Source organism: Schistocerca cancellata, chromosome 4 (assembly GCF_023864275.1).
Source record: "Schistocerca cancellata isolate TAMUIC-IGC-003103 chromosome 4, iqSchCanc2.1, whole genome shotgun sequence".
NCBI classification, from domain to species: Eukaryota; Metazoa; Arthropoda; class Insecta; order Orthoptera; family Acrididae; genus Schistocerca; species Schistocerca cancellata.
In genome coordinates this window covers 870,170,874-870,186,687 of record NC_064629.1, presented here as the reverse complement: position 1 = coordinate 870,186,687, position 15,814 = coordinate 870,170,874, and the positions used below count along the sequence as shown (strand labels likewise).

Genomic DNA, 15,814 nt, shown 5'->3' with positions numbered 1-15,814 from the left:
CCCCTAGAACTTAGAACTACTTAAACCTAACTAACCTAAGTACATCACACACGTCCATGTCCGAGGCAGGATTCGAACCTGCGACCGTAGCGGTCGCGTGTACAGCAAAAGGAAGGGCGTCTAGCCATATAGTGAAAATAAAAATAAAATTTATCAAAACATGGAAAACAGTGGATCCCGTACTACGAGATAAACGCCAGGAAAAAGAGAGTATTATGTGGTCGTTCCACTTTACGTCGCTTCTGATGCATACTCCTAGACACACAAAAATGAGTCAAAAGATTACAAACGCGTGGTAAATAGCGTGTTGGTCCACCTCTGGAGTGCAATACAGCAGCGATTCTGCGTGGCAAGTGTTCGACAAGTCTTTTGGAGTTTTCCGGGAGTAAGTGACTCCCGATGTCTACGCGCAGGACACGCAGTTCCCGTAAAACATTGGCGCGCGGAGTTGCCGCCTGATAGCGTGCCAGATGTGTTCGGTCGGTTTTAGATGACGTGAGTTTGGTGGCCTAGACAGCGACGAGAGTTCACTATCAGGCTCCTCAGACCAAGTCCGCATATTTTGGCGCAAGGATGTTTTCCTGCTGGAAGACTCAATCGCCGTCGGAATAGACATCAAGCAGGATGGGATACAGGTGGTTTGCAATAACATTCATGTAGCCCTCAGCTCTCACGGTGCACCATAGGTCCGATCGAAGTTCAGGTGAATGTGCCTGCTGGCTTAATGCTGACTCCACCGTCCTGCTTCCGTGGCGCGGTGCGTGTTTTGAGCTGCCGCTCGCCTGGATGACTTATCCAACAACGAACGTCAACAATGTATAAGAAAAAACGAGATTCATCCGAGCAGCAAACAGTTTTCCACTGACATAGAGTGTAATCTCTATGATTCCGTCCTCATTGCAATCGTAATTGAGGATATCGTTGGTTCAACATGGGAACTCGTAAGAGCCATTTTCTGTGGATTTCCTTGTTCAACGACGTGCACTGAACAGTGTGCTCCGAAACACTTGTGCCTGCATGAGAACAGTACTGTGCCGACAGATCTGGCACAGATCGCCGCTTTGCAGGGCTGTTAGACCTCCGGCCTCCACGTTCTGTGATGAGACGTGGACGCCCTACACCTTGTCACCTACTCGTGGGTTCAGCATCCTCCAACCACTTTCCACAGAGGCTCACGACGGTAGCCTACAAATTAGCCTTTTCCGAAATGCTCGTTGTCAGCAGCCAGGCCATAACTGTTTTTCCTTTGTCAAAGTCCCTTATTTCAGTGGCTTTCTCCACTTTCGGCCCGTGTCGACGCTAGAATGATTCCTCAAGCGTCTCTGCTCTGCCTGCCGGCCAGAGTGGCCGTGCGGTTCTAGGCGCTACAGTGTGGAACCGCGAGACCGCTACGGTCGCAGGTTCGAATCCTGCCTCGGGCATGGATGTGTGTGATGTCCTTAGGTTAGTTAGGTTTAAATAGTTCAAAGTTCTAGGGGACTGATGACCTCAGCAGTTGAGTCCCATAGTGCTCAGAGCCATTTGAACAATTTCTCTGCTCTGCCTATACACTTCTCTTATCGAGTCACGCTCCCACAACGCCATTTGGCGACATTTAACGTCACGGCTGGCAGTGGTGGAGTTATTTTGCCTCATCAGTGTATTTTTCTGATACTGCTACCACTGACTCACCGAGTAAGACTCCTGTTCGGAAGGACTGCAACTGAAACCGCCTTTCAGTCATCTCGATTTAGGTTCCCTTAAATCCTATAAGTCGAATGGCAGGATGGATACTTTAAAAGGTCGTGACTGATTTCGTCCCGCGTTTTTTCATAATCCGAGCTTGCGCACCGAGTCTCTGTGCTTTCAGTGATTGATCGCAAATGGTGTAATCGAACAATAAAAGGTCTTCCAGCATGTGCATTAGTATTATTTATGTTCTGGATCAACTGGTATGTCCCTGCACAGGTACTGATCCTCTGACGGTCTTACTGCACTTCTCTACAAAATTATGACATTGCAACTTTTCTATACACAATAATCTCATAGATTTATAGGTAAGATTAACCAGATCATACAGTGCTCAGTCACATTAATGTGACCACCGCCTATGTTAGACATCAACGTGCAATACCCACCCGCAGACGGTAAGTAGCAGAACTAGCAGTGGAGGGTATATAAAGTGTGTCGGAGTGACGAGTAAAACAGTGCAATCATTCTCCTGTTGCGGGAACGGAGCGATTTATCTGACATCCAAAAGGGCATGATCACTGTCTTTTGGGTCAAGGACGGATGCATCTCCGAAACGGATTCATTCATAAATTGTTCGCGTGCGGCTGTGGTTAAAGTACACTGTGCATGGCAAAATGGCGCTACCCAAAGACAGCGTCGAGGCAACTGTGGTGAACCATAGAACATAGGTGACAGGGGTGAACGACAGCTGCTGTGGAGATGCGTACCGGCGAATAGATTTGCAACTGTTGAGCAACTGACCGCCCATATGGACCAAGGGGCTACCAACCGTGTCTCCTCAACTACAGCTCAGCGAATGTTCCGTATGGGTCTGAGCAGCAGGCGCATTGTTGATGAACCCAGCTGTCTGCTAATCATCGGTGACGAAAACTCGAATTTGCACGCCAGTACCGAGACCGTACGTCCACTGAATGGTAACAGATAGCCTTTTCAGACGAATCACGTTTTATGCTCCATCAGACTGCAAGCAAACACCTTGCAATAATCGCCAGAATGGTCCATGCTGGAGAATGGAGCATTATGGCCTGGAGAACGTTTTCGCTTCTTTCACTGGGTGATCTCGTCACTCTGAAAGGCACGGTGAATCAACACAAGGATGCATCTATCCTCGTGAACCATGTCCACATCCTACATTTCCTCGGCAAGATGGCATCTACCACCAGGACAATGCAACGTGGCAAACAGATCACAGTGCAAGTGCGCTAGTCTAGAGGTACCACGATGGTTTTACTGTACTCCCCTGGCTACCAGACTCTCCGGATTTAAAGCCAGTCGATAATTTATTGGACCACCACGATCGGTCTGTTCGCGCTATGGATCCTCAACCGAAAAACCTAGTGCAGCTGGCCACGGCACTGGAGGAGTCGGCATGGCTCTACATACCTGTCGGTATCTTCTAGACCTCATTGACTCTCTTGCTGCACATCTCGCAGCAGTCCATGCCACAAGAGGTCGTTATTCAGGCTTCTGGCAGGTCGGCACATTAATGTAACTAAAGTATGTATACAGGGTGAAGTAGCTAAGTCATAACACCCCTTGTATCTCCACAACCGTAATAGATACAAAGATGCCGTTTGGACAGTGAATTGCAGGGACAGGGGCGACTTGAATACATCACATTTCATGTTTCAGCTATTTTTTATTACAGAGATATCAGGCCATCTTTGTTTTTTTTAATGGAAACCTATGTTAAATTTTAGCGTAACATGACGGGCTTAAAAAAAAAACAGTTTCAAATATATGTATACCATAATATTTAGGCGCATAATTTTTGAGACACAGTTATGTTCTCGTATCGTGTTCGTCCTTCGAAGCGGCGTTGTCCAGTACGATCTTTCCTGTTGAGTAGCGTACATGGTAAACATCGCGAGTCCGTCCTTACACAAACACGCCCACTTACCCGACAATAGTAATACATACAGCGCAAAATTTTACTGATGATGTCGCGCAAATATTATTCAGTTATTTCAAATGGTTAAAATGGCTCTGAGCACTATGGGACAACATGTGAGGTCATCAGTATCCTAGGACTTAGAACTACTTAAACCTAACTAACCTAAGGACATCACACACATCCATGCCCGAGGCAGCATTCGAACCTGCGACCGTAGCGGTCGCGCGGTTCCAGACTGAAGCGCCTAGAACCGCTCGGCCACACCGACCGGCTCAGTTATTTGACAACTGTGATACCTAAATAGTAGACAACATACAGTATTAAAATACTACAAGACGTTAATACATTTAAAATAACAGAAATACAAATGTAAATGAGGAGGTCCTTATTAGTGACAATTATTTCGTACGTATTTGTTTTTTATTTGAAAATATTTACTACTGATTACAGTACGAAGCAGATACACACAAATATACAAAATACATAATGTACATGACGCAAAACCTTACTGAAGCATGTGCTCAAAATGCTTTCCCTTTGGTGAAATGCACATTTGTAGTCGCCGTTCGAATAATCTGTGAACGGCTGCGAGGGTGTCACGTGAGATATCAGCGCACGCTTCGATGATACGTTGCTTCATATCGCCTGGTGTAGTTGGTATTTGAGCATACACTTGACGTTTGATTGCTCCCCATAGAAAAAGAAATTATGAGGGGTCAAATCAGTAGACTGGGCTGGCCACTTCACTTCAGCACGTCGTCCTATCCAACAACCCGGGAACTTTTCATTTAGCAGCTCTGTAGCCACAGGGTAAAAGTGAGCAGGACAGCCGTCATGTTGGAACCACATGTACTGACGCGTCGTTAATGGTACCTCTTCCAGCAAAATGGGCAGAACGTTTCGCACGAACTGTGCATAGTTATTGCCATTTAGTATACCCGGAATCGCTGCAGTCTGGAACCGCGAGACCGCTACGGTCGCAGGTTCGAATCCTGCCTCGGGCATGGATAGTGTGATGTCCTTAGGTTAGTTAGGTTTAACTAGTTCTAAGTTCTATGGGACTAATGACCTCAGAAGATCAGTCCCATAGTGCTCAGAGCCATTTAAACCATACCCGGAATGACGTACGGCCCCAGAATGACATTTCCGACGATGCCGCACCACACGTTAACACTCAACGGTTACTGATGTTGTACCTGTCGAAGCCAATGAAGGTTCTGTATTGACCAGTAATGCATATTATGCAAATTCACGTCACCGTGGTTGGTGAAAGTCGTTTCAGCAGTAAAAAGCACCCTTTGAAAAAACGTTGGATCATCTTGTAGGTGTTGCAGAGAAAACCGGCAAAATTCCTGGCGTCGTTCGAAATCTACTCCGGAGAGTGCTTGATGTAACGAGAGGTGAAACGGGTGAAATCTGTGCCGGTGAAATATGCGTAGAACACTTCTCTGACTTATACCACACTCCGAGGCGATACGTCGCGACGAAACAGTAGGGTCGTTATGCGTCAACGCTAGAACGCCCTCTTCATGTACCTCGCCAGTTGCAGTTTTCTACCTTGTTCTCTGTATGGCGTTCCATGATCCCGATTCAAGTAGTTTCTTGCAAATACGTGCAAGAAGCTGGAGTGTAGGACGCTCACGATCAAGATACAGCTCTCCATATAGCTTTATTGCTCTAACAGCATTTCTTCTTCTTTCACCATACACTAGAAACATATCTAACTTTCCTTCGTTGGTGTACATGTCTGCTCCATGAAACTGTGACGGAATGCGATGCCTCATTACCCCAGCAGCACATTTATACCCATCCCTCCAGCTACCTCACACGTCACGTTGCAGCGTTATGGAGAAGCAGCAAAACAACGCCTTCCCTGTTAAGTTCCTCAGTGGTCAACAGGAAAGGTCGCATTGGACAACGCCGCTTCGAAGGACGAACATGATACGAGAACACATCAATGTCTCAAAAACTATTCGCCTAAATATTATGATATACACATATTTGAAACCGTCTTTTTAAGCCCATCATTTTACGCTAAAATTTAACATAGGGTTCCATAAAAAAAAACAAATATGGCCTCATATCTCTCTAATAAAAAAATAGCAGAAACATGAAACATGATGTATTCAAGTAGCCCCTGTCCCTGCAATTCACTGTCCAAACGGCATCTTTGCATCTATTACGGTTGGGGAGATACAAAGGGTGTTATGACTTAGCTGCCTCACCCGGTATACATGGAGTCCCTCCGACGAGTCGCCAGGTGACTTTTCTCTAATGTTTCCGTAGATATTTCTAAGTTCGTTTCTGCAATGTGTAGTTGTTGTCAGCCCAAACAAATACAGCTCATCAAGTGTTTCGTGTGATGCCAAGTGTCGACGGAAACGGTCTGTTTGTCTCCCATTACAGACTATTTTATTTCTGCCCGCCCGGTTGGCCGTGCGGTCTAACGCACGGCTTTCCGGGCGGAAAGGAGCGCCTGGTCCCCGGCACGAATCCGCCCGGCGGATTTGTGTCGAGGTCCGGTGAACCGGCCAGTCTGTGGAAGGTTTTTAGGCGGTTTTCCATCTGCCTCGGCGATTCAAATGGTTCAGATGGCTCTGAGAACTATGGGACTTAACATCTATGGTCATCAGTCCCCTAGAACTTAGAACTACTTAAACCTAACTGACCTAAGGACAGCACACAACACCCAGTCATCACGAGGCAGAGAAAGTCCCTGACCCCGCCGGGAATCGAACCCGGGAACAGGGGGGTGGGAAGCGAGAACGCTACCGCACGACCACCAAGCTGCGGTCTGCCTCGGCGAATGCGGGCTGGTTCCCCTTATTCCGCCTCAGTTACTCTATGTCGGCGATTGCTGCGCAAACAAGTTCTCCACGTACGCGTACACCACCATTTCTCTATCACGCAAACATAGGAGCTACACTCGTCTGGTGTGAGACGTCCCCTGGGGGATCCACCGGGGGCCAAACCGCACAGTAACCCTAGGTTCGGTGTGGGTCGGCGGAGGGGTGAAATGGAGTGCGGTAGTCGTCGTGGGGTTGTGGACCACTGCGGCTGCGGCGGGGACGGAGCCTCTCTGTCGTTTCTAGGTTCCCGGTTATCGTACGATAGAATACATACAATTTATTTCTGCTTGATTGGTTCACGGGCGTCTCTTTCCATAATGTTACGGAAGCTGCACGATATTTCGAGGTAGTTGCCCGTCATCTTCAAGTGCTTACTGACGTGTTGCTGCAGTGGCTCGCCAGTGTATATGCTGGCTCGGTAGAAGAGCGCAGTCACCACTGGGCGGGGCTATAACGTCATCGTATACGAATCATAGAGCACTGCGACATCCAGTGCAGCCTGCCGGAGAAACGGGCCACTGTGTTCACATGCGTGACGCGAGAAAAGCGCGTCCGCAAATCGCGGCCCAACGCGCGCGCGGACAGCGTGTTGGCGCCCAGTTTAAGTGAGCGGACTTCGATTACCCGTCTGTGTGAACAACGACACGAGTACTTCTGGTGGATTCAGTACAACTTATAGGAGCTAAGTTGGAGGCGAGCATCCCACATCTGTTCAAACCTGCCTACCTCGACTTACTTTTTATTTATAGAACAATATTTTAAGCAAACCGACGGAGTTGCTATGGGTAGCCCTTTGTCTCTCAATCAGCTAACCTTTTTATGGAAGACTTCCAGGAAAAAACACTTCAGTCAGCGGCGTTGAAACCTAAATGTTTTTGGAGATATGTAGAGTCAGCTTTGTAGTTCGGGCACATGGGGCAGCAACGCTTCCTGTATTTCTGGAACATCTTAACTCCCTGCATCCGAGCATTTGATTCACCATGAACTTGAAGAAAAATGGAGACCTTCCGTTCTTAGATTGCTTTGTCTGCAGAAAAGAATACTGTTCCTTGGGTCACAGCGTGTTTCGCAAACCAACTCACACTGACCTACATCTACGAGCTTCGATCACTCATATCAACGCAGTGGCGTATTACGGACTCTCGATCATAGAGCTAGAGTTATCTCAGATGCAGGGCGCTTAGCAGCAGAGCTTAGCCATCTTCACTCTGTGTTTGTACAAAACGGGTACTCTGATAAACAGATTCGTAACGCATTTCAACCTTCACATTCTAAAGCTCAAGATCAGACAGAAGAAACGGGGATGATTTTTCTACGTTATGTTGGTGGCGTACCCTTTAAGATTGGCACGCTGTTCAAGAAAAAAAAAGTTCAGATGTATCTGAATTCCTGAGGGATCAAACTGCTGAGGACATCGGTCCCTGTACTTACACACTATTTATACTATACTAACTTAAACTAACTGATGCTAAAAACAACACACACACACACACACACCCAGGCCCGTGGGAGGACTCGAACCTCCGGCGGGAGTGGCCGCGCAATCCGTGACATGGCGCCTCTAACCGCACGGCCACTCTGCACGGCGTTCAAGAAACATAAAATAAAATGTGTTTTCCGCCGTCCAGCGCGAGTTCTGCTGGGTTCTGTTAAAGGCAGCCTAGGTCTAACGAGACCACAGATATGTAAAATCGCTTGCCAGTGCGGGGAATCATAAAAAAATGGTTCAAATGGTTCTGAGCGCTATGGGACTTAACAGCTATGGTCATCAGTCCCCTAGAACTTAGAACTACTTAAACCTAACTAACCAAGGACGTCACACAACACCCAGTCATCACGAGGCAGAGGAAATCCCTGACCCCGCCGGGAATCGAACCCGGGAACCCGGGCGTGGGAAGCGAGAACGCTACCGCACGACCACGAGCTGCGGACGGTGAATCATACATTGGCCAGACGTGTCACACTGTTGAGGATAAATGCGCAGAATATAGACGTCACACCAAATTGGGTCAGCCAGAAAAGTCTGCTGTGGTTGAAAACTGTGTTGACACGGAGCATAGTATGAAGTATGGAGAGACAAAGATCCTTTCGTCCGCTTCCACGTACTGGCATCTCATCATTAAGGAAGCAGTCTAAATACGTATAAGTAACGACGTAATTAATAGAGAGACGGGATTTCAACTCGGAAAGGTATGGGGCCAGCACTGGCGGTACTAAGGCATCGTCCGCCGCAGACGGACGAATCGGAGTTCACACGGACGGGTAATCGGAGTCCTCATACTTACACTGGGCGCCAACACTGGCCGCGTCAGTCGAGAGCGCGATGTTAACGCGAGCAAACCGTGCAGCGCGCGCGCAGGAGCGGGTCGATCGCCAGTCGGCGGGGTCTGCCCCTCCGTAGGCCCCATCGGCCACTCCACTTATGACGACTTCGGCACCGGCAGATGGACGTCGGAGGGAGACGACACAGGCTATGGAATTGGTTTATGAGAGTTCAACGTTTCACTCGGGCGGAGCTGTGCAACCGCCTGACTCCGCGGCGAACTGACACCAACAGCCGCTTCTACCGGTAAACAAGAGCGTTCGCGGAAGCCGGCGGCGCCGCGCAAAATTGCATCCTTCAGGGACGAGGAAAACTCGTACCCTCCGCGCGGTAGCGTCCTTCACGACGAACGCAACGCGGAACAGGACAGGATAACACCGCTGGAATTCGGTGAGAACGTCGAATTGATGGACCAAGAAGCACTGGAAAGAGACACCAGCTTTGCAGAAACGGTTGATTTTGTCCTAGTGCGACACAAACGGCACTATCGGAGAAAGTCGAAAGAAGACGCGAACCCTCAGAAGCGACGAGCTGAGACGACTGAGACTACCTATAGGTTCACATCTATTACCCCCAGAGATGACAACAAGGACGACTCCGCGCGGCCAAAACCTCGAACTAGGAACGTTGGAACAAGAAACCGCTGCTGCACCAGGAAAAAAAAACAAAAAAAGAAACAACGTGTTCCACCAGTGACGGTTTATGATACTGGCTAGTATGTGGAACTGAATAATGCGCTACAACAACAACTCTCCGGAACACTGAAGCCCATCTTCCAGAAGGACCGGAGTAACTACCATTTCGAGTCCTTTGAGGTTCATAGAAATGCTCTGAAATTGTTTCAGTCCCTACGACTTGCCACAAAAAAAAATGGTTCAAATGGCTCTGAGCACTATGGGACTTTACATCTATGGTCATCAGTCCCCTAGAACGTAGAACTTCTTAAACCTAACTAACCTAGGGACATCACACAACACCCAGTCATCACGAGGCAGAGAAAATCCCTGACCCCGCCGGGAATCGAACCCGGGAACCCGGCTGTAGGCAGCGAGAACGCTACCGCACGACCACGAGCTGCGGACGACTTGCCACACTTCACCCATCAACCACTGGAGGAAAAAGAACTTAAGGTGGTGATCAAACGACTGCCTGCACAGGTCACAGAACGTCAAATCCAGGAGGCATTAAGTGAAAAAGGATTCCCCCACGCCAGGGTACTTCAATATAAAAGGAGAAAGGAGATCAAGTCAGTGGTGAATTACACTCCTGGAAATGGAAAAAAGAACACATTGACACCGGTGTGTCAGACCCACCATACTTGCTCCGGACACTGCGAGAGGGCTGTACAAGCAATGATCACACGCACGGCACAGCGGACACACCAGGAACCGCGGTGTTGGCCGTCGAATGGCGCTAGCTGCGCAGCATTTGTGCACCGCCGCCGTCAGTGTCAGCCAGTTTGCCGTGGCATACGGAGCTCCATCGCAGTCTTTAACACTGGTAGCATGCCGCGACAGCGTGGACGTGAACCGTATGTGCAGTTGACGGACTTTGAGCGAGGGCGTATAGTGGGCATGTGGGAGGCCGGGTGGACGTACCGCCGAATTGCTCAACACGTGGGGCGTGAGGTCTCCACAGTACATCGATGTTGTCGCCAGTGGTCGGCGGAAGGTGCACGTGCCCGTCGACCTGGGACCGGACCGCAGCGACGCACGGATGCACGCCAAGACCGTAGGATCCTACGCAGTGCCGTAGGGGACCGCACCGCCACTTCCCAGCAAATTAGGGACACTGTTGCTCCTGGGGTATCGGCGAGGACCATTCGCAACCGTCTCCATGAAGCTGGGCTACGGTCCCGCACACCGTTAGGCCGTCTTCCGCTCACGCCCCAACATCGTGCAGCCCGCCTCCAGTGGTGTCGCGACAGGCGTGAATGGAGGGACGAATGGAGACGTGTCGTCTTCAGCGATGAGAGTCGCTTCTGCCTTGGTGCCAATGATAGTCGTATGCGTGTTTGGCGCCGTGCAGGTGAGCGCCACAATCAGGACTGCATACGACCGAGGCACACAGGGCCAACACCCGGCATCATGGTGTGGGGAGCGATCTCCTACACTGGCCGTACACCACTGGTGATCGTCGAGGGGACACTGAACAGTGCACGGTACATCCAAACCGTCATCGAACCCATCGTTCTACCATTCCTAGACCGGCAAGGGAACTTGCTGTTCCAACAGGACAATGCACGTCCGCATGTATCCCGTGCCACCCAACGTGCTCTAGAAGGTGTAAGTCAACTACCCTGGCCAGCAAGATCTCCGGATCTGTCCCCCATTGAGCATGTTTGGGACTGGATGAAGCGTCGTCTCACGCGGTCTGCACGTCCAGCACGAACGCTGGTCCAGCTGAGGCGCCAGGTGGAAATGGCATGGCAAGCCGTTCCACAGGACTACATCCAGCATCTCCACGATCGTCTCCATGGGAGAATAGCAGCCTGCATTGCTGCGAAAGGTGGATATACACTGTACTAGTGCCGACATTGTGCATGCTCTGTTGTCTGTGTCTATGTGCCTGTGGTTCTGTCAGTGTGATCATGTGATGTATCTGACCCCAGGAATGTGTCAATAAAGTTTCCCCTTCCTGGGACAATGAATTCACGGTGTTCTTATTTCAATTTCCAGGAGTGTAGAGAAAAATACGTCGCTGAGAACATAAAAGATGAGGCAACTCGTGTTTTTCACAAATTAGACGAGTATCTGGGAAATGTCCGCCAACTTGCGAATGTAGGCCAGGCTCTACCACAGCATTGGCACAAATACAAGATGCCTCGAACCATTATTGCACCCCCACAGGACTATCAAAGATGATGCAATCTTCAGTTATTCGGTGCACTTACTGTCCATCACTTGTACGACTACCGAACCAACACCCTAAAAGGACACAAGGATCCACAGAGAGCCCAAGCCCCTTTGCAAGCGAATACACAATAAAGTGAAACCATTTCTCACACCTTGTCACTCGAGAAGAAATAATCGCCAAAGGCGATCCCTCTTTGGACAAAACATGCCAAAAAATCTCTGTCCGCGCAAGTTGGGCCGCGAATTTCGGCCGTACTTTCCTCGCGCCTCGCATGCCAAGACGGCAGTCCACTTCTCGGGAAGGTGGCACTGGATGTGGGAGTGCTCTATGATTCGTCTACGATAACGTTATAGCGTCGCCCATTGGCACCAACGCTTTTCTAGCGAGCCAGCGAATATATTGACGAGACACTGCAGCAACACGTCAGTAGGCACCTGAAGATGAAGAGCAGCTGTTTCGTTGAAATATGGTGCAGCATCCACAACATTATAAGCAGTTATTACATTAGGAAAGTCTAAAAAAACAGCACAAATTTATTTTTGTTATTAATAGCCACTATGTCGTGTACTATCTGTGACTTTAGCTTCCAGGTTAGGGATAATTAATGAATAATACTTATTTTCTGATTGCTGTGCAACGCGTTTCGGAGCAACAACTCCACTTTGAAGACTGTATGGATATACTGGGCGTTACATCTGCTTCAGTTTTTCACCGGCGTTTGATCACATGACTTTTGTCTTCTGCATTGATAAAAAACTTCCACATTTGCACTTACATTTTGAAACGATTTAGCATGCTTATCACTATAAATTATGCGATCAAACGCACATGAAAACTGAAGCAGATGTAACACCCAGTTTATCTACAGTCCTTGAAAGTTGAGGTGTAGCTCCGAAACGCATTAGACAGCAACCATAAAATTAAAACAAAAATTGTAACTGATGACGGAATGTTATTAATAAATTATTCCTAACCTGAAATGATCTTTATAGCAGAATTTTACGTGCCTTTCCGATAGAGCGGTCCCATATTATTACAGTGTGATATATTTTTATCGATATATATTAACAGGGACAGTAAAACACGAGGACTAACGAGTTCTACTGAGCACCGCTGCTGCATGGCGGTAGCAATCAGCTCGGTACAGGACGGTGCTGTAGGTGCTGCAGTACTGGCTAATCTTCGAGTTTTGCTGCCCCTGTTGATAACTATCGATAAAAGGAATTCCGCAGTAGACTAATTTAGGATGATTCTACCGAATGGTCGCGAAAAATTCTACTTTACAAACCATTTTGTTTTTAACGGGAAACAAATAGACGCTTTGTGTCGATGCTGAGCGTCGCATGAAAGACGTGATGAACAGCATTTGTTTGTGCTGAGTCCATCTACACATCGCAAATATCTGCCGACACACCAGGAACAGTTCGCCTTAGAAGGGAAAGCCTGTAGAATGAGAACAGCAACGACCATGTAACACTCCACAGCGATACGCTTGTGTTCACATGTGATTGCACCGCGCTAAGAAAGAAGTATTGAGTACTATCTGCTACGATTTTGAAGCCCGAAATCCAGTCGAAAAGCTCTTCTGCTATTACGTTAGGTCGTACTTCATTCATTAGTGATGTTGCAGAACTACGTTGAAAGCTTTTCGGAAGTCAAAGAACACTGCATCAACTTGGACGCCGATATCTACTGCCTTTAGGATCGCATGGACGATCAATGTGAGATGAATTTCATACGGTCGTTGTTCATCGAATCAAATGGTTCAAATGGCTCGGAGCACTATGCGACTTAACTTCTTAGGTCATCAGTCGCCTAGAACTTAGAACTAATTAAACCTAACTGACCTAAGGACATCACACACATCCATGCCCGAGGCAGGATTCGAACCTGCGACCGTAGCAGTCCCGCGGTTCCGGACTGAGCGCCTAGAGCCGCTAGACCACCGCGGCCCGCTGTTCATCGAATCCTCCCATAGAGAAGATTTACTGTCTCAAAATGTGTCATTATATACGAGCTAAAAACGTAATTCATAATTCTACAACATATTGACTTCAGATGTATAGCCCTATAGCAACACGCATCTGCCTCGCGATGCGTCTCGAAAATAAGAATGACCAGCGCATTTTGCCAGATGCTCGGTACGCTTTGTTGCTCCACTGACCGACGATAAACTGTTGCTAGCAGGCCATCTCTTGCATCTGCCGCTTTGCTTGTACACCTCATTCGAATGATATTCTAATACGGCCTGAAAACAAAGTAGTGAAAAGAACGTACCGTTGTTGAATGCGCAGCAGAGTGTCCAAGGCGTCTTGGTTCTGCTTCATCTGCTGCTCCAGATCCATAGCTTCCTTGCGGAGAGCATCCAGCCGTGTTCGCACGCTCACCGACGCCAGTCGGTCCACGATGATTTCATTCTTGAGTAGCGGTGGCGGAGTCTGCTCCTGTAACACATTCCGAACGTACAGCTAATAATCAGTGCAAGTAACGATAATAACTGAACATGTAGTGACAATTGAAAATTTGTTCCGGATTGCGACTTGAACAGGGAGTAGTCGCTTTAGTCATCAAGCTATCTGAGCAAGCCTTCAGGATATCCTCAAGCTCTTATTGTCACTGATGTTTCCAGCTACGATTTCCGCACACCACTACTAGACGTCTACTCACGGGACGGTGCACTTAATTCATTTCAAGTTATTAGATGTTTATATTAAGACTTCTCACTTTGAGCAGTCACAAATATTTCAGATATGGTTATATTTATGGAAAAAATATCTACGGAAACATAAAATCAATATAACCATACACACACTGTTTGGATCACAATTTTTTCCGACTATTAGTTTCAATCTGTGCTACAGATCATCTTTAGGACTAAGTTTCAACAGTAAAACAGGGAATAACAACAAATAATTACAGAAGTGTGGAATTACAGTACTACCATGAACGACTGTACCAATAACAGGAACAACCCCCCCCCCCCCGAAAAAAAAGCAATTCTGGATGTGTGAGGTGTCGCATTGTCCTGCTGGAGTTGCCCTAGTCCGTCAGAATGCACAATGGACATGAATGGATGCAGGTGATCAGACAGGATGCTTACGTACGTGTCGCGTATCAGGTGTCCCATATCACTCCAACTGCACTCGCCCCACACTATTACCTACCCCCCACCAGCTTGAACAGTCCCCTGCTGACTTGCAGGGTCCACGGATTCATGAGTTTGTCTCCATACCCGTACACGTCTAACCGCTCGATACAATACGAAACGAGACTCGTCCGACCAGGCAACAAGTTCCCAGTCATCAACAGTCCAATGTCGGTTTTGACGGGCCCAGGCTTTGTGTCGTGCAGTCATCAAGGGTACACGAGTGCGCCTTTTGCTCCGAAAGCCCATATCGATGATGCTTCGTTGAATGATTCGCACGCTGACACTTGTTGATGGCCCAGCATTGAAATCTACAGCAGTTTGCTGAAGGGTTGCACTTCTGTCACGTTGAACGATTGTCTTCAGTAATCGTTGGTCCCGATCTTGCAGGATCTTTTTCCGTCCTCAACGATGTTGGTGATTTGATGTTTTACCGGATTCGTACGGGAAAATCCGGACTTCATCGCTACCTGTTAGATGCTGTGTCCCATCGCTCGTGCGCCGACTATAAAACCACGTTCAGACACACATAAATCTGGATAACCTGCCATTGTTCTGCACTAGACAGTTGTTGTGTTACATTGACGTTACCGACCGCAGCGCCGTTTTCTGCCTGTTAACGTATCTTTATATTTTAATACGCATGCCTACACCAGTTTCTTCGGCACTTCAGTGTATTTATCTTAACAATATGTGTTATAATTTGCTGATTTTTTAAAAATGGTGCTAACTTCTATATGTTACTATTTTTATTTAAGAATACTGTCGAAGCCTCTGAAGAAATTCACTGATTCATTTTCAAGTTTTTTGTTTCACATTTTTTCTTCATATTTCCTGTAATGTGAATATACAGGGTGAAAATTATTGAACTATATGAGAAAGAACGTAATTAGTTACAATCTACGGCGAGCATGCACTTTATTCAACATGTAAACGTCACTACATATAGTCGGATTTAGGTTTTGACATGTTCGATATGCTTGCCTTCGTTGGCGATGATGTGACGCAGACGAATA

General features: G+C 47.7%; 1 protein-coding gene across 1 annotated transcript in view; it reads right to left on the bottom strand.

Moving 5' to 3' along the window:
* Window positions 1–15,814, bottom strand: part of LOC126184482 (uncharacterized) — a 1,022,231-nt gene that overhangs the window by 536,935 nt on the left and 469,482 nt on the right. The window contains exon 7 of the mRNA XM_049926873.1: window positions 13,931–14,097. Within this exon, the coding sequence (XP_049782830.1) occupies window positions 13,931–14,097 (167 nt within the window). The remainder of the gene's footprint in view (window positions 1–13,930; window positions 14,098–15,814) is intronic.